General features: G+C 37.2%; 1 protein-coding gene across 3 annotated transcripts; it reads left to right on the top strand.

Moving 5' to 3' along the window:
• Positions 1–1943: 1943 nt before the first annotated feature.
• Positions 1944–7653, top strand: nkapd1 (NKAP domain containing 1). Of its 3 annotated transcripts, none has more exons than XM_026923963.3 (6): positions 1944–2066; positions 2578–2656; positions 4180–4268; positions 4346–4498; positions 4602–4655; positions 6923–7653. In XM_026923963.3, exons 2-6 carry the CDS (start codon positions 2588–2590, stop codon positions 7329–7331), a joined length of 774 nt encoding a protein of 257 aa, XP_026779764.1. In that variant the 5' UTR covers positions 1944–2066; positions 2578–2587; the 3' UTR covers positions 7332–7653. The 3 variants fall into 3 exon arrangements, with proteins under 3 accessions (XP_026779764.1, XP_026779765.1, XP_053095523.1); XM_026923964.3 differs by having other exon boundaries at positions 1958–2062; XM_053239548.1 differs by lacking the exons at positions 1944–2066; positions 2578–2656 and adding an exon at positions 2664–3080.
• The last annotated feature ends 12629 nt before the right edge of the window (positions 7654–20282 follow it).

A 20282-nucleotide genomic window follows, 5' to 3' on the forward strand; every position in this document is an offset into this window, starting at 1 on the left:
TTCATATTTATACGAAAAAACAAACAAAAAAAAAGACCACAGCCACTTCAGGTGTAAATCTGAATACAGATGCAAGTATTTGTATATATGTAGCACTAAATATATAGATACAGATACAGATTGTGGCAGTGCATTACACTTCTATTACACTATATGTACACACTCCTTGCCCCGGTTCTTAGAAACACCTGTACCCCTGTTTATTCACCCAGTGCGTGGCAGGTCTGAGAGTGGAAATGCCTTGTTGATGAGAGAGGTCAGAGGAGAATGGCCAGACTGGTTCCAGCTGACGGTATGGTGTATGGTAACTCAAATAACCACTCTTTACAACCATGGTGATCAGAAAAGCATCTCAGAATGCACAACATATCGAGTTGGACAGTTGAAGATTTAAAAAAAAAAAACGTGCCTGATTTGTTTCCAATCTTGAACTGTACCTTTTGCCTTATGAATTTACTACTGTTCTATCAAGAGCCAGATCCCATTACAGAAGAATGTCAACAGGAGCATTTATTATGAAGACTAGCCAGATACATTGCATGCCACTATTCTGAATCACATATGTTTATCTTATTTCAGATATCTTAGAGATTATATGACTACTATATGTCTAGGGTGCAAACTTTGGAATGCTCTTTCTCAGTCTCAACTGAAAAGTTTCATTGTTCCTCAGAGATACTCTCCTACCTCTGCCTCATAGTACGTAATTGTGTGGGTATGTGTGGGTTTCTTTTATCTGCTCTGTATGTGCAGAGTTTCTCATGTCCCCTCATGTTCTTGTGTGAGTTTCCTTCAGGTGTCCCATCCAGGGTGTATTCCTGGCTTGCATCCAGTGTTAACTGAATAGTCACCAGATCCAGATAACTCTGGATGCAAAACAGAAATATCCCCTGGATGGGACACCTGACAGGAACTCACACAAGAACATGAGGGGACATGAGAAAGCATGTACTTTCACTTTTAACAAAGTGAAAGCTGACCAGGATGAAGTACTTACTGAAGATGCATGGATGCATGAATGAATGAACTATAGGTCTTAAAACACTTTTAAATATTACAAACTGCATCTGCTTGTATTCTCTTTTTCAGAGAGTTTGTATGGAAACGTAATACAAGGTGTATCTCAGCCTTGCTCACAGAGTTCCAGATCCACTGTGACCCTGACCAGGATAAAGCAGATACTGAAGATGAATCACTGAATGTGTTTGGCAATAATGGCATTAATAATGTTTCTGTTAGTCTTTCAGTGCTTAGAGAAAATGAAACTGAAAGTACAGGAGGCAGTAGAAGTCAGTGCGTGGCTTACTTGAGTAGAACTGAAGCAAAGGTGCACTAAACAAAACAACAAAACAAAACAAAGGTGCACGAAACAAAACAACGAAACAAAACAAAACAAAGGTGCACTAAACAAAATTCATTCAAATGAATGGATGAATGAATGGCTGAATGAATGAATGAATGAATGGCTGAATGAATGAATGAACAGATGAATGAACGAACGAATGAATGAATGAATGAACGAATTGACAGGTGAATGAATAAATGAATGAATTAATGAATGAACAGATTAATGAATGAATGGCTGAATGAACGAACAGATGAATGAACAAATGAACAGATGAAAGAATGAATGAATGAACAGATTAATTATCAGATTAATTAATTAATTGATTAATTAACAGATGAATGAATGAACAAATGAATTGACAGGAGAATGAATAAATGAATGAACAGAAGGATGGATGGATGGACAGATGAATGAATGAATGAATGAACGAACGAACAGATGAACGAATGAACGAACGAATGAATGAATGAACAGATGAATGAATGAATGAACAGATGAATTAACAGATGAATGAATGAACGAACAGATGAATGAATGAATGAATGAATGAATGATGTGACTGTCTCTCCACAGTGATGCTACTCCAGCACAGCAGATGGCGGTATTTTACCTCAAATGTTGTTTGTCAACCGCCATTAAAGGAGAAAAGAAGAAGGAAAAAAAAAAAGACGAAGTTTGTATTGAAACCTGAAGGCTCGGTGGTTTCCAACTTGTGTAGGTAAACACGCAGACAACTTTATAGTTATATTTTGTCTCTGTTTCGTAAGTAATGTGTCATATTTGTATATGATAATGTGTGCGTAACGAATGTTCAGGAGTTCATGTAGAGAATTAGCAAAGAGCTTGTTAGCATGTGGAGAAATTAGCAAAACAGCAGCTAGCGCCAGTCCTGAATAAACAAGGACTGAATAAGATTAGAATAAAGGCTCGTGCACCCTATGAAGTGAGCGTCAGTCATTTAGGATTCAGCCTGTGTGCTCAGATATCTCTGAAAGGCTGTAAAAACTAGCTTTCTTGCTTATTTCCCCCAGTCTTTCTTGGTCATCTGTTCAAATCTAATAGCAAGACATTAAAAAAATATTGTCAAATGTGTTTGTCAAAATTTCTGTACCTGAAATAGCTCATTACTGGGTTTCACACTGAAACCTGAAACCCTAATAAAGTGTCCTTGTTGTCATTCATGTCATGAAATGTGACAGAATTTTGAATTTGTGGTTCTGTGATTGTAGGTGAAGCTTCATGGCGAAGGTTCCTGTGGGTAAAGTGCTGCTTCGCAATGTCATCAGGCACACAGACGCCCACAACAAGGCTCGTCATCACCTCCAGACTTTTATTCCTCTCCCTTTTTTTTTGTTGTTGTCTTTGCATTTGGGCTCAAATAATGCTGATGTGTGCTATAATAGACGAGAAAGTACCAAAAATATCAGTACTTCCTACTTTTTACGGATCAGTTTAAGGAATTTGTATTTTACCTGAAACATTTCACCCAGTCTTATTTTAATAATTAAAAAATTAATTATATTTGTGCCACAGCTGTTTTGAATTCTCAATTCTGATTGGTCAGAAGGTGTTGATTAATTTTCTATAACAGCAGCTTTGACAGTAATGCTGGCTGTAATTCAAATCACAGGTTTTTATTAATGATCTTGTTCTAATACATTATTGTTTCTGAAATAACTCATTCGCAGGGAATTGTGAGCAGACACTCTATAAACTACGGAAGCCTTAAGAGGTCATGCATTATTATTTTTTTTCATGATCACAACTTGAGTTTCTCATGATCTTGACATAACAGAAGTTGTTTTCTCGTGATCTTGACATAATAAAAAGCTTCTTTTCTCATCACGTAATTTTATCATGAGAAAATCTCGTGCCTTGTGAATGGAACTGTGAATGGCCACCATCATAATTTTAATAACTTTGTCAATTGTTGTGAATCACTGACAGACACAAAGCTGTTTCAGCTTGAGTGAGTTCCTGATCAAAGTAAAAATGAATTTGTTCATCCATGATGCTGCAGGATTGCGCTAAGCTTTTGCTGCCTTCAGAACAATAAAAACAACATGTTATATCGAGTACACAGAAACATTAAGTTGTGATCATGACCAGACTTTTGTTATGTTGATATCATGAGAAAATAGCTATTTTGTTATGTTGAGATCTTGAGAAAATTAAGTGGAGATCACGAGAAAAGAAAGAAAAAATAATGCATGGCCACTTAGGGCTTTCATAATAAACAGATTTAAAAAAAAAAAAAAAGTCTCATTGTTAATATGGTGAAGGGTTTTTTTTTGTGTGTGTTATTAACTTAAAGAGACAGGGAGAAAAAGAGACACTGTGAAGGAATGGCCCTTCATAGCTGCTGTAACAGAGACTAATTTGTGTGTTTCCCTGTTGTGAAAGTTTCCTATAACAGTACGCCCCATTGCGTTTTATTCCTTACTTAAAACATTCACTCATTCATACCAGTTATATGGATACCATAAATAAAACCTTTTACATTTATGGCTTGGCCAGAGCGACTTACAGAAGTGATCATCTTTGCAAAAGATCTGCATATTAGGCTCAATTGCACTTCATACATTAAAAAAGAAAGGAAAAGAGAAAAAAATGATTTGCATCACTAAATCTGACATCTAGTTTTAGTTACAATGAACACTTTTTGTTAAAATATGTTTTGCTAACTTTTTTCAGTTGTAAATGAATAGTAATGCTCATGGGCACATTGTAAATCTTTAGTCAATATACTTTTGACTCCTTACTTTTATATACGTGTAATTTTTTGTATTTTTTTTAACCTCTATTTTATGTTGTGTGTTGTGTAATTGCAGATACAGGAGGAGTCAGAGATGTGGAAGCTGAGAGACATGGAGCTACAGACCTCGTCTCCTCGTGAATCAAAGCACAGCTGGAGCACAAGGTTCAAGTCCACTCTGTTTGTCACTACACACTGTGAATTTCAGCTGATACCTGACGCTTATTTGTCCTGTTTTCTAGAAGCAGCATGCACTGTGACCGATACCTGAAAGAGTCAGAAGGATCCACGCGTGGCAGGCTTGGAGAAAGAGCATGTCTTTCTGAGAGAGATGAGCGAGAGGCTCGGTACTGGACACGAAAACTCTATGAATTTGAGGCCAATGATCCAGACAGGTCAGTGGCTATGCCAGGTTATTAATTATTAATCGCAGTGTATTTGGATTATATGAATCCTATAATTACCATATGAACTACTGATTTGATTTTACTTTATCAGATGGGGTCATAGTGGTTTTAAGGAGCTTTATCCAGAGGAGTTTCAATCAGACAGGTAAGAGTCAAGTCATTTAATTCAGCTCATAGGTATGCAGCTTCCATTTTGGGTCAAAAAGGTTTTTTTTTTTTTTTTTTTTTTTAAATCAGACTTTTCTGAATAACAAATGATATATACACATATTGTTCATGTCTATATTTTTATTGCAAACACAAGTCAAAATTAATTATTGGTCAGGACATATTTCAAATAAATTTAAAAAATGGAAAATGCTGCTTGCATAAGTATTCAACCCCTACACATTAGTATTTTGGAAGAGCCATCTTTTGATGCAATAACTGCTTTAAGTCTATTGAGAGAAGTGTCTACCAGCTTTGCACACTGTTTGGGAGTAATTTTTGCCCATTCTTCCTGCAATTTTAAAACAGTGCCACAGATTCTCAGTGGGAATCATGGACTTTGACTTGGCCACTGTAGAACATTCACCGTTTTATTTTTTAAACACTCCTGCGTTGCTTTCACCTTGTGTTTGGGACCAGTGTCCTGCTGACAGGTGAAGTTTCTCCCAAGCTTTAGTTTTTTTTTTTTAGCAGACTGAAGCAGCTTCTCTTGTAATAACCCCCTGTATTTCGCTCCGTCAATTTTCCCTTCAATTTTAACAAGAACCCAGGTTCTGAGAATCCCCAGAACATGATGCTGCCACCACCATGTTTCACCATAGGGATGGTGCTAATTGAGGTTGGCCTTTGTTATGTTTGCGCCACACATAGCACTTTGAAACTCGTCCTGAACGTATATCTCGATCTTGGTCTCATCACACCAGAAAAACACATCCCCACGTCTTCCACCTTGCCATACAGTCTTCAGTTATGCAGAGCTCTTGAAATGGTTGTCTGGTGCACCATCGCTCCACTCTCAGCCACTGTACTCTGTAAATCCTTCAGAGTCACTGTTGGCCTCACTGTGACTTCCCTCACCAAGTCTTTGTCTTGAGTTTTGAGGGATGGTCTTGTCTAGGTAGTGCTGATACCTGCATCTAGAGTGGTGTGATGCAGCTTCCACTTCCATCCTATTCCTAAGTTATGAAATTCTATTACCTTATCTTTAACTTCCTTAGAATGTTCCTTAGTCTTCATTTTTCACTCCTTTCCTTCAGCCTGACAGTCTCTTCAATGACAGTTCATCTGAGGTGGTTTTTGTTTGGGAAATGAGAACTGTTATAAAATTTACAGGTAAAGACCAATAATAAGTCAGTTGCGGTCCCTGTTAAGACTATCTTTCTTCTGGAGCTTCCATAACCTAGAAGGTTGAATACTTATGAAAGCAGCAGTTTGCAGTTTATCGGTTTTCTTTCAAATATTTGTTGACCTATAATTAATTTTGTCATTGCTGTAAGAGAACTTGAGTTTGCAGTAAAAATACTGACAGGAAGAATAGAGTCATGGGGGAAAATACCTTTCTTCAAGTCTAGGTTTTTATTCATCAGGGCCTAAATAACAGTTGTGTGGTCCTCGCCAACTTCTATAAACAAACAAATAACCTCAGGTAACAACAACAAAAAAAACCACGACAGATTTCAATATGTAGTCATTTTTTTCCAAAAAATAAACCAACATTAAGAAACCAGATGGGGGAAAAATAAGTACACCCTTTAATTCAGTGACCACCAATCAAGACTGATGAACTCCTACAGAAAACATTTATTCAAGTTATTGTTGCCAAAGGTGGTTCTACATGTTACTAAATTATAGGGTGTACTTATTTATTTCCCACCTGGTTTCTGAATGGTGGTTTACTTTTTTCAAAAAATGACTACATTATTGAAATCTGTTGTGTTATTTTTTGTCACCTGAGGTTAATGAAGACCACACCATTGTTATTTAGGCCCTGATAAAAAAAAAAAATAGAATTGAAGGAGGGTGTACTTTGTTTTTCCCATAACTGTATGTGTATTTACCATTTGTTCAGCAGACAAATCTGATCAGTTTCAGGGGGGTTGAATACTTTTGCAAGCTACTGTATATGCAACCAAACATACTTTGCTGATAGTTTTAAGCCTACATTTATTTAAAATAATATTAATTTTTCAAATCAACATTAATTTTTAATTAATATTTTATTTTGAGTGAATACAATTTTTTATTTTAATAAAAATTGTGCCGATATGCTGTATGACTATAAAACATTTTCATCTTTGACCCAATATTTCCTCTCACATTTGTTAATGCTATGTAGCATAATACCAGAGATATTTATTCTAAGTAATTTGAAATGTGCGATTATTACATTTAACTTTTCTTAAACTGTACTTTTTCTTAACCCAGAGAGGCAGATGATGCTAAACACAGAAGAAACGGCAAGGACAAAATGTCTGCTGAGAAACAAAAGAAGACCAAGAAATCCTCCAAGCGAAAGAAGAAGAAAAAGAAAAAGAAGCAGAGGACTGAAGGGTCAGACTCTGAGTCAGACAGCAGCGCGACAGACGGCACCAAAAGGAAGCCGAAGAGGAAGAGCGGTAAAAGCAAACACCGTAGGAAAAAGGCGCACAAACACAAAGCGACGGAGGAGGACAGCAGCACAGACGACAGTGAATCAGACAGAGGGCAAGAAAAGACACACAGGAAGAGAAGACGCAGAACTGTAATAGACAAGCAAACAGAGCCCGAAAGGAAAAAAAGGAAGAACTGGAAAGCAGCGAATGAAGAGAAATCAGAGGAGAGCTCTGAGGACTGACGTACTCCACCATGATCCTCACAGTTCAGTCAGTCAGTCAGTAGTGTTTAAAACAAACAACACCAATTTGCACCATTCACTCTGTCAGCTCTCCATTAGTGTGCAATCTGATCTTCATACCTCACCAACGGGACACTTGATAGAGCTTTTTTGTAATTATGTGATATGATTTTATATCATTTTAATGATTTAGACATGTGGTTGTATATGCTTTGTAGTTTTTGTATACATTTTGACAAAACTATTTTTTAAACCAAAACTCAGGTATTTTAGCCGAATGGAAGATAAAAGAAATGCCCAAGAGCATTGGGTTTACAAAGAATCAGTGTGTTGTGTGGTTTTTATTTTGTCCTTTCAGTACACTGAGGGTGATACGGTGGTGCAGAGGGTGGCGTTGCCGACTCGCAGCTGTAGGACGCCCAGTTCTATCCTGAGCTTGGGTTACTGTCTGGGTGGTTACACGGGTGGTTTTGGCGTCTTAAAATTGCCACTGTGTGTGAATGTGTGTATGAATGTGTGTATGCATGGTGCCCTGCAATGGCCTGGTATCCAATCAGGAACAGGAATGCTATACTGGTGCAAAAAAAAGAGCTGAAAACATCCAGAAGGTGGCGCTGTTGCATTGTTCATCCATAAATAACTAGTCTCTGTTCTACAGTGTACCTGATTAGTTTGTTGTTTAGCTGGCTTGAGTTTAATCTACTTTTTATTGGGAAGGATATTAGAAGGATATTAGAAAGCTGCCTTTTACTATGCACCCTTCTTTGTACATAATTATCAGGCTCTTTGCAGGTTGAACTTTGAAATCTGCTTGACGTCTGACAGCATCAGCTGTGAGATACCTGAAAAAAAGCCTATTTTTCTATGTATTTGGCTTTTGCTTTGGCTTTGAATAGAAATGTTCAGCAGAGAAGGGCTTTTTCTTTGCATGTCCCCGTTTTGGTTTTTGCGATTACATCAAGCGTGTATAGAGTGTTATGCTGTACGTGATGTGGCTGTGTGTACTGACGGTTCGTTATCCAGATCACTGGTTGCCACTTTCACGTGTAAACACAGGATGTCCAGGCTAGAGAACATTGTGTGCTCATGGTAAAGAACACTGGGCATTTCCAAAGTGCCTGGGACAGAAACACAAATCAGCAGATTATCACATGATCCTAAGATGGAAGCAAATCAAATGAAACACAGGCAGCTTTAATTAAGAGTGATCATTTTGTTCTGTCTCTTTAGTAAAATGTACTATCACAGGTATCACTGCTCTGAGGAAAAAAGCCACACTGGTCAGTTAGGCTGACTTGTTCAAGTGCACACTTCATGAATTTGTCTCTCCGAATATAAGGATATCAAGCACTGATAGTTTTGAACTTTTTTAACTCCCAACAGTAGTATCACTACTGAAGGTGTAAATAAGCTGTAAAGTGACACGGGGCTCACAGAGCTCCTTTCTTTTAAACAATTTGGTCTAAAAGCTCTCGTAAACCAACTTCCCAGAGGGATGATGAGTCAGATTCGGGTTAGTGTTAGTTAGTGCAGGCTTTTTTTGGATGTAGGCAGAGGTGGTCATTGTGGCTAAAAGTTACCACAATACTTCCAAGTTTCCAACAATGCACACTATGTATCACAGTATTTAAACTAATTGCTTATCCTGGTCAGGGTCATGGTGCATCCGGAGCCTATCCCAGGAACACTGGGCATGAGGTGGGAACACAGCCTGGATGAGATGCAACTCCACTGCAGACAATTGATGTAGAAATTAAAATACCCATGATATTTATTATTTATTATTATTTGCATGTCAAATGATGGAATTTATTTAACTATTTTGAATTCTACATGAAGAGAATTTTGATGAGACTAAATAGCAGTATATCCTTTTATTTTTTTTTAATTTTTTTTTGTGGCTGACCTTTAATGAGGCCTGTTCTGGTGCAGTGATTTGGAAAATGGACATCAGATGCTGAGTAATGATCGTGGGCCAACGAGAGGAAGTGTGACACATCCTAACAGCCGGTCTAAAAGTGTGACACTTCCACTGTTCATCTGAGCCTGAATACATCAGCCTTTATTCCCATTTCACACTGGTAACATGGGGATTATTTTAAATAATGAAAGTACTTGAAATAGGACAATCTTATGGGAGAAAACAGTAGAGTGAAAGATAAAATGTCCTAGTTAGCAGAGGAGTCTTGTGAGTCTTGTGAATGGTCCCATATGAATACAGTGAGAGAAAATAAGTAAAAGTACTATATGTGTTCCTAAGCATAAACAAAGCTATGTTTCATTGCAAAATTAATCAGGGAAAATTATAGTATTTGGACACTATGTTAAAAAAATATATACAGTATAGTACATGTAATCGATACATAAAAATAAATCAGGTTCTAGATATCAATGTTGCAAAAAATGTCTTTTGTGCAAATATTATAAAAGTCATTGGTAATTTCCTACACCAAGTAGCAATCATAGTGAAGGTGAAGTAGCTTCCTAAAGTTCTCAGGGACAACATTATTCAACAGCCCTTGAATGGAAAAGATACAGCAAAGATATAACAAAGAGCAAAGACCTTAAATATTCCTGTCAGTACAACTGCTTTGATAATTTGCAGGTAGAAACTAATTTTCTCTGGACGGTTGTGCCGTGCAAGATTTCAAAACACCCTTTCAGACTAATGATAAAGATAAGAAAGAAGCCAGCAGTCATTTGACAAGAGTTGCAGGATGACCTGAAAGCAGCAAGAACAACAATTACACAGAGAACAACAAGCAATGATGCAGCAGCAAAAATGATAAAGTCGGCAAAGAAATATGAATCGGTAACTCCGTTATTAATTTCATTAAAATGGCTGCCAGTATGACTTAGAGATATCTATAAGAATCTTGTACTGGTTTTCAAGGCCCTGCACAATCTAGCTCCTGTGTATTTGTCCATTATGGTGTCATTCTGCTTTCCTTCTAGATCTCTGAGATCAGAAAATCGACATCTGTTATGTGCTACTAGGACAAAATACAAACATAGAGGAGATAGAGCCTTTTGTCGAGCAGGCCCTAAATCGTGGAACGATCTCCCTCTTTCTATTCGATCTATTAAATCTTTACCTATGTTTAAATGTATGTTAAAACAACATCTTTTAAATACAAATGGGGAGCTCATTGGATGAAGTTATAGTGTGTGTGTATGTGCAGGTGATGTTTGTGTGTCTATTATTGTATTTTTATTATATTTCATAGTATGTGATTGTAAAGCACTTTGGGCAACGCAAGTTGTATTAAATTGTGCTATATAAATAAATAAACAAACAAACAAACAATGAACAGCGTCATGTCTTCCAAGGAAACATGTATGGATTGATGTATTGGGACATATTGGAGGAAAATTTTATCTCATACTCCAGGAAACTGGATCTGGGGAGAAAAGGGATTTTTCAGTAAGACGGTGATCCCAAACATACAACCAAAAAGCCTTGTATGGCTTAGCCAATCTCCTGACTTGAATCCTATTGAAAATTTATGTAAGATTTTGAAATTGCGAGTCCGTCAGAAGGAACTTTGTCCAGGAACTTTGTCCAAAATTGAACCACGATGCTACACGATGAACCACGATGCTACTTGACACTGTTGTAACTGCGGTTGTAGCTATAATTGCCAACAACAGCTTTGCAGCAATGTACTAATGTTGTTCATTTGTCATGTCTGAATACTTTCCCCCTTATCAATTTCATTTTTTAAGAATATCTTTGTTTATACTTATGAATACATCCTTTTTTGTTCATAATTTTAAATACAAAGTCAAAAGACATTATGTGTATAAATTGAAGTGTGAAGTGAATACATTGTATGCACTGGAGGTATATTAAATAACAAGTGTTCTAATATAATGTATAATTCCCCTTACTGTAACTTAAAGATTTGCACTTCCCAAAAACAGTCTATGCCCAAGTCTCACCCTTGCTTCAGTGGATAATTTCACCTTGATACTGCACACTGCTTCTGTAACCATAACAATTCCAGGCCTCACACAATGTTCACAGTATGCTCATACTGAACATCCTTTCAACAGTACTGTTTGACTTTTCAGTATACAGTCACAGAGTAGTGATTTACTGAATAATTCCACTCACGTCATCCATTTCAGGGAGTTTTTGCTCGCCGTGGTGCTAAAGTTTCTGCTAAACTGCTTTGGACAATACTTATTGTTAAAAATGATATTTAAATACTATGGAATGTAACTGAATTGATTCCAGACCATAACATATCAAAGCCAGTTGCAATGGCCCAAATGCAACAAAACTCATGATTGCTGTTTCAATTTTGGGCTGAAAGTTGCCTAAGCTCTTTCTTATCACGGCTCTATTGTGGTTATTTGGCAACCAGATACAGATGATATCATTCCTCAGTGCTATGTTTGCCAGATGAAGCAGTAAGTGTAAACCAGCAGTGGATCATTGTTCATTTGCTATAAGACATGTAAAGGGGGAATTCAGATATATTGGGAATGTTTTTGAACTTCCACTTTGTCTACGTTTTTTTTTTTTGCCATTAATAAAAAACAAAATTCCCCAACGTATGATACATTTCTGAGAGGCGTTGACTAGCTACATGAGAAGGAAAAAAATCTGTATCATATTCTAAAGTAGCATGGCTTACTATTTTGTCAAAACTGACTGAAAACCATTTTTAATTGTAATTTGTTTGGGACACATTTAAGACATTTTGTCTTGACTGGTTTAGAACTTTACTTTCATCCTCAGTGATATGTTTAAAAAGGTTATTAAATGTGCTTCTTATAAATACTTATTAATGGCATCAGTCCATCAAATTCCAGTCAAATGGTTTGGGGAAAAAAAAATCCAAAAATTTATAATTAGTTTCTTCCAATAGCAGCATAATCAATTATAATAATAATAAATATAGAAATAAATATACAAATAATAAATATAAACTTCCAAACTGATCTCTAAAATTATATGTACACAGTACATTAAGTAAAAATCTCTATATACTATTTGCACTCTCTTTTTGTCTCACTGTCTTCCTGCATCTCTGTCTGTCTCCTTAAGACCATTCTACTTTGCAATAAATGTATGAGAGTTAGGGTTGGCTTATAATACAACAAGAGTAGATTAGATTAATGTTAGTGTGTTTTACTTCGTTGGAAATCCCTTTAAAGTCTGCCCCATTTCACCTGATCCGTGGATTAAAACTTTATACTCTATATACAAACTCTCTATACTGGTTGAGTTTATATATATGACAGATTGCTCTGTTCATTTACTCTTTGCTAAACCATTTTTCTGCACCTGTTAAATGATCAAACATGCTTTCACATGCTTTTTGCCTCAATGAACCATCTACGTGAAGTCTAGGCGGTTACCATGGGAACACGAGGTGACACAAGCTCAGACGTCACCAGTTTCACAGCCTGGTGATTTGCACATGATGCGGTGTGCAAGGTGCTCATGACAGTGTTAATGGGGGGGTGAAATCTTTTTTAAAATGTGGGGGAATTAAAGGGAAAGAGCATAGAAAGTTTGTACTCACATAAGAGACTAAGATTACATAGAATATTAAAGAGAAATACATCATGAACAGACCAACAAAGGGAACAGATAAAGTTGTTTTTTTTCTTTACTATTGCCTCACAAGTTTCCTGCAACTGCATCTGTTGTTGAAAATCATCTATTCAGAGGAGACCTGCTTACATGCTGGCTTTTGTAACTGCACAGCACTGACCTTTGCTTGGGGTATGACAAACTGTTATGCTGTTTCAGAAGGCATAAAGCCTTTCAAGAGAGGTGAATTGCATAACAAAATAAGCTTCTTGTGTTCTAGAGAAATGTATTTAGTACGTGGCCTTTAAGTGCACAGCATGTCTGTCATCTCAAATGATGTGTTTGCAATAACATGCACCCTGAGCTGTTGCACACCCTAGATTTTGGTGGGGAAGTACGACATTAATTACAAAATAGTAGCCACAATTATGTGGAGAAGCTATCAAAGCTGACTTATGCTATAGGTTACTATCTTGTGTGTGTGTTTTTTTAATAGAAACCCTTAATAGGCAGTTAAGAGTCATCCAGCATACAATCTAGCAGCTTATTTCGAGTGGTTTTAGACGTAATTCTTTCAGCTGTGTTCGATATAGCAGGTGTGTTTCCCATCACCAACGAGGCACACACAGAAGAGCTAACATCATTAACCAGGGTTGCTAGGTTTCAGCAAAATGTCCAGCGTAAAACCACACAAAACATGAACCTAGCCCACCTAGGTCACCATGGTGCACACGTATTTCTCATGTGTGGACATTATTCTTTCCATAATTCGCCTTAAATCAGAAATGGTTCTTTATATCATAGACACATCGTCTGCACTTATAGTTTGCCTTTGTTTGCAGAAATGTATTAGATTTAATTGTGATTATTTGCTATTAAACAAGATCTTTGTGGCTGTAGAGCATTACAAACTACCTCAGTTATAACTGTCAACCCTGTAATTAATGGTCCTGTCCACTGCTCCTCGGCTTAACATGGGGCAGCGTGGTTCGTGTCCCAATGGGCCTCTATTAGCATTTGTTTTAGTTCTCATTTTTGACCACTGGGTGCAATAATAACTCAACTGCCCGTGCAAGATCCGGGGAAAAAGTGTTACATCTTTTTCATATAGCCTATATAATATAGTAAGGGAGGTAGATATGGTAAAATATAGGGTGGGTGATATTTTTGCTAGCAAAGCACATTATGCCACATTATGAAAACTGTAAGTTACAACAAATCAAGGTGTTTAACCAGAAAAAGCATAAAATGTAACAATGGAGTTATAAAAGTATTGACAATACCTGTAATGCTCAGAAAAGTGTTCCATGATGTCATATAGCAATAACATAATATCAGTATGACATATTGACACTTCTACCTACATGGTCACATGAGGTCATTGAGTTATACCCTCTGCTCAACTCGTGCTAAGTGTTGCTAAATGACACACCACTCACGTCAAGAAACAAACATAACGGCCCATTTTCAGAGTCTGTATAAACACAAGGGAGGAGCCATGGCCAAAGCAGCATCTGATACAGGCCCTTAAGTGTTCTCTGTGATGTGTGTTGGAAGACCAAACATACACTGTTGGAGGTTGTTTATAGGTGGTAATGGGTGGCTGCTTCAGGATGTTGGGTTACGTGCCTCTCTGTGGTGACTCACAGTTTCTCGTATATTGTGACATGTTAAAGGAGAAGATTCATGAGTTTACTTCATCTAAGAATAACCAGATTGTTTTACTTTTTGAAGTTGTGTTGATGAATCTTTGGCTGTTAACACCATGGTTAAACTGTCACCTTAACCCTGGCCCAATTCACACCAAATTTACAGCTATTCGAAAAAAGAAAAAAGCATGAGGCAAAAACACTAACTTGTAACTTGAAGTAAGAAACGTTCCTGAGATTTTGTACAATAAACAAAATATCCATTTAAGATGCCAAGGATTTTTATAGCATACTTTATATTTGTGACTATGGATAATGAAACTGCACCTACAACTAAAAATAAGACGATGTTCTTAGAAAAAAAAGGGTTCATTGGATAATTTAGGGTTTTTAGCTTCCAGGAAAGGGTACAGAAACACTGTTGCAGGACTGGGCATCATGGTGGCACAGCAGGATCCAGAGCCCCTGGTTCGTTCCTGTGATTGGGTTAATGCCTGTTTTTTTTTTGTATTTTGTGTGTTCTTCTCGTATCCACATGGTTTTTCTTTGTGTTCTCTGGTTGCTTCCCACTTCTCAAAAAAAAACATGCCAGAAGGACTGGATAAAATAAATTGCCCTAGGTGCCCTGTGATGGAGCAGCATCCCGGGGTATATTTCTCTATAGTCTCTAGATCCACGACTACCACCTAAAACATAAAAAAGGGAAAAATGGCTGTTTCTAAACAATTTGCTGATAACATAAAAATGAGATAGAGGAGTTCCTTGCTGTTCAGTGGTGTAGGTATACACACCTAGTTTGTTGTTTGAGTTTAGTCAGCAGAAGTAAGCTGAAGCTAGCAATTTTGAAACTGGAAAAAATACAACGCTTGCATTTCAGTGTTCACCACAATGGCACACCACCAACATGAATACAACACGGCTGACAGGCAAACAGAGAGGTCTCCTTGTCCTGAATGGTTGGATGTTATTGGTCCACATCAGTTGTTAGTTCTCTTGGGTAGCCACACGAACTGGAGCCATCAGAATTTAAAGGAAACTTCACCAAATTTTGCACAATGTGTTTTGGGGTCAAATCCTTTAGGTCCTTATGACACTCCGTCTACTGAGAACCGTAGCCTGTATTTTAACTCCTTTGTCTTTGTGTCTTCAGTCATGTTGTATAATATTATATTATCCATTTGTCAAACAGCATGGCTTTTAAATCAACAATTTGCCATTGTTTGCTGATTTCAGTCTTGTGATATTTGATCTTCACTGGCTTTATTGAGATTATTTACTCAATCAGTCTACCCTGGATGAAGCAGCATGTTCTCATAACCAGATGTATTTTGTTTATGTTCATAAGAACTTTCAGGCTAACCACTACTCACCACTTTCAGAAGAAAAAAAATTATATATATATATTTCCAGTTTCAAAAGTGTAGACTTTCAGTTTTATTTTAAGAGTTTCCAAAAAAATATGGCATTTACCATGTAGGAATTACAGCCATTTTCAACAAAGTACCTCCATTTTCAGGGGCTCAAAGGTATTTGGACAAAGTGACATACTTGTAAATATAACCATAATTTTAATACTTGGATGAAAATCCCTTGCAGTCAGTGACTGCCTGAAGTCAAATTGTGAGTTTCCTCCCTGGAGATGCTTTGCCAGGCCTTCCCTGCAGCCACCTTCAGTTGCTGCTTGTTTGTGGGTCTTTCTGCCTTCAGTCTTGTCTTCAGTAAGTGAAAAGCATGCTCTATTGGGTTTAGATCAGGCGACTGACTTGGCCATTGAAGAATATTCCATTTCTTTCCCTTCAAAAAGTCTTGAGTTGCTGCACCTCAGAATTCATCTTGCTACTTCTGTCAGCAGTCACATCATCAATAAAAGCAGAATGTTACTAGTGGTTGGCACCTTGTTGTAAACCTTCTGTATTTACATTCCTGAAGGCATCTCTTGATTGTAGATTTTGACAATGATACGCCTACCTTCTCCAGAATATTTTTGACTTCTGTTACAGAGGGTATTGATGATGTGACTGCTGACAGAAGTAGCAAGATGAATTCAAATTCTACAAAACTGATAGGATGTCGCTTCACAGTACAGGTGGATAATGACCCTAAACATACTGCAAAAGCAACTCAAGACTTTTTGCCTGATCTCAACCCAACATAGCATGCTTTTCACTTACTGAAGACAAGACTGAAGGCAGAAAGACCCATAGACAAGTGAAGATGGCTGCAGTGAAGGCCTGGCAAAGCATCTCCAGGGAGGAAACTCAGAATTTAAGTTTTGAGAACATGGGCACCAGACTTCAGGCAGTCATCGACTGCAAAGGATTTTCATCCAAATATTAAAATTATGGTTATATTTACAATTATGTCACTTTGTCCAAATACCTTTGAGCCCCTGAAAATGGAAGTACTTTGTTGATAATGGCTGTAATTCCTAAATGGTAAATGCCATATTTTTTTGCAACCTCTTAAAATAAAGCTGAAAGTCTAAACTTCGATCACATCTTGATTGTTTTATTTCAAATCCATTGTGGTGGTGTATAAAGGCAAAATCACAAAAACTCCGCCATTGTCCAAATACTTCCGGACCTAACTGTATATATATATATATATATATATATATATATATATATATATATATATATATATATAAACACACACACACACCGTATGTATATACTGGGAACTGTATAATGTTCTTTCTACAGTGGACACCTTGTATTATGAACATAAGAAGCAAAATACCTCTGACCATGATAACAAGCTACTTCATGATCTATACAGAGGACTAAATGGGTAGACGGGTTCTAATCAATTCCTGAATTCTTACATCGAGATTAAGATTACATTGAGCTTCTTTCCTACACTGATAACACAAGCCAGTCCTGAGACCACTCACCCCTGACTACTTGTTTGTATTATTCCAAGTACAACATGCCATTTGCAAAAGTAAAACTCACTTGACTATGCTGAGAAAATTACATTGTAAAATTGGAGAAAATTGCTCTTCGGGGGCTTTCATATTTTTTGAGGCAGTGCATTAGGGGGAAAAAGAACAACAAACAGACTTATTTGGAGAGCAAATGTTCTCTTCAAGGTAATAAGGCATGCACAGTAGGGGAGGCAGGTTTCATTATTTCATGACATTATGAAATAATCAGTGTAACTCTTCATTGCTGGAACATTGAGGAACATTTACACATAAGAGTGTGGCCTCAGGAATAATGAAGCAAAGAACAGTACTGTAAATAAAATAGATAGATAGATAGATAGAGACAGAGATAGATAGACAGACAGACAGACAGACAGGTAGATAGATAGATAGATAGATAGATAGATAGATAGATAGATAGATAGATAGGCTAAAACAGTACATTACTGAAATAGTCACATATGAATCTATAAAACTAATGAAACTAAAAATAGAAATTACTCCAAATCATGAAAGGACTATTGATGATGCTAATGCCACTGTAATGCACTGTAACTGTAATGTATTTCTCACGTTATAATCGTTCTGTGTAGCATTTCCTCAGCTGTGCAGTAGTTATTTTTAATCACTGAATCTGGCATATGAGACAGTACAATTTCCTGTGCTTAACAATATGACATGAGAAGTCGAGTGCAAAACCATAACCCTGTTTTTAATGCAGACAGTTTCCCCTTCAAGCTGCTTTATTTTGATCACCAGAGGCAGAGCAGATAAAAGAGCTTAGCTGGATGTTATACAAACAGAAGGGTGTGGTGGCCTTGGTACACCTTGACCTCGGGGAGGACGAGTGTAAAGGAATTGCACATTGACATTAATAAGCTCCGGATGGAAAGTATGAGGGAGGCATGTGAAGAGAAGAGTATGGTTCATTGGTAGCGCGGGTGGATCAGAGGGAGCGTGTTGTGAGACGGGAATGCTTGACGTCACTCGCATTGGCCTCCAGCTCCTTGATTATTTACAGCTGACAGTCCCCCTCCTCCTCTTCTCAGCATGTCCCCTTCTAGTCTCCTTGCAAACATTTATTCCATGAAGCACAGAGGCAATGGGGTTGAAGAGAGCAAATCGTAATATCTCAGTATAATTTAAACCATTTAACAGGGTTTGGAGAATTATTAATCATATATAGTAATAAGATTAATCCTGGTCATTTCTGAATCATGTTTATTGAAGGTTATGTCGTCTCAATTGCCTAGTGCTTCAGGAAATTGAGCAAAAATGAATATTTGCAATGAGTAATAGTTTGAGCTTCAATATAAGGGGAGGCTGTATAATTTCGTTGAACAAAAAGATCCCTGAAGCAGTGCAATGTTGTTGTTTTTTTTTCTGAAAATCATTGGTTTCACAATTATCAGCACTCAACAATTCATATTTGGTGATGCCGCTCCTGGAGAGAGTAACGGTATTGAGCCTCTTACATTAACAATAATATTCTAACAGTATAGGAGATCATTGTTAGAGGGTTTCGGTCCACTTCTCATTTCAAGCTCCTGTATTCTTAGGTTGGTGTATGCAGACTCTCCTCTTCAAGTCAGACGCCAGGTTTTCAGTAGGATGCAAATCTGTATGCAAGATGCTTAGTGCACTTTTTGATTTTGTGTCCTACCACCATTTGTTGATTTGGATGTACAGTATGCTTGAGGTCATTATCTTGTTAAAAGATCACTGATGATAACCTCCTGGTAAAGGCAACCAGGTTTTTGGGCTATAAATATTCTTGTACTTACTAGAATTCATAATGCACTTTTTCTCTGCAAAAGCCAAAGGTATTGTCTAAGGTATTTGGACAAAGTGACATAACTGTAAATATAACCATAATTTTAATACTTGGATGAAAATCCTTTGCAGTCAATGACTGCCTGAAGTCTGGAGCTAATGTTCTCAAAACTCAGATTCTGAGTTTCCTCCCTGGAGATGCTTTGCCAGGCCTTCACTGCAGCCACCTTCAGTTGCTGCTTGTTTGTGGGTCTTTCTGCCTTCAATCTTGTCTTCAGTAAGTGAAAAGCATGCTCTATTGGGTTGAGATCAGGCGACTGACTTGACCATTGAAGAATATTCCATTTCTTTGCCTTCAAAAAGTCTCGAGTTGCTTTCGCAGTATGTTTAGGGTCATTATCCACCTGCACTGTGATACAGCGTCCTATCAGTTTTGTAGCATTTGGCTGAATGTGAGCAGAGAGTATAGCTCTATACACCTCAGAATTCACCTTGCTACTTCTGTCAGCAGTCACATCATCAGTAAACACCAGTGAGCCCGTTCCATTGGCAGCCATACATGCCCTGAGCCACAAAACCATCTTTTAACCCCAGACCATCTTTTGTTTTTGGTCTTATCCGATGATAACACACGACTCCAACTGCAGATGATGAATTTCAGCCACTGTGTTTTGTGAGTTCCTCCCAGGAACAACTGGATTTCTGGAGATTAGGAGTAATTTAGAAAGGTTAATTTCATCAAGAATGATCATTTAAATGGAAGTGTTATTAATCTCATGGCTGCCATTGCCAAGTTTGTACACATTCAGAGAGAATTCAGGGTTGCATCCCAAACCACACAATCACAACCACAAAAAAATAGTAATAGACACCAATGGTGTGTTTATACAAGTATTTACTGAACTTTCTTCAATATTAAAAAAGCATAATGAGAAAAAACAGTAATGGACTGGTGTCCCATACAGGAGGTCCAGTATATCTTTTGAAACAAATAAAGTCAATATTCTGTTGACTTAATAATAATTCATAAATTTCATCTTCAGAATATTTTAATA

This window comes from Pangasianodon hypophthalmus, chromosome 14, assembly GCF_027358585.1.
Source record: "Pangasianodon hypophthalmus isolate fPanHyp1 chromosome 14, fPanHyp1.pri, whole genome shotgun sequence".
Classification (NCBI taxonomy): domain Eukaryota; kingdom Metazoa; phylum Chordata; class Actinopteri; order Siluriformes; family Pangasiidae; genus Pangasianodon; species Pangasianodon hypophthalmus.

Bases quoted from the DNA above. Each gene is read 5' to 3' on its own strand.
- nkapd1 (XM_026923963.3), top strand. From the start codon at position 2,588: ATGGCGAAGGTTCCTGTGGGTAAAGTGCTGCTTCGCAATGTCATCAGG. The intron at 4,269-4,345 runs GTTCAAGTCCAC...CCTGTTTTCTAG, and splicing joins AAGCACAGCTGGAGCACAAG to AAGCAGCATGCACTGTGACC. The intron at 4,656-6,922 runs GTAAGAGTCAAG...TTCTTAACCCAG, and splicing joins GAGGAGTTTCAATCAGACAG to AGAGGCAGATGATGCTAAAC.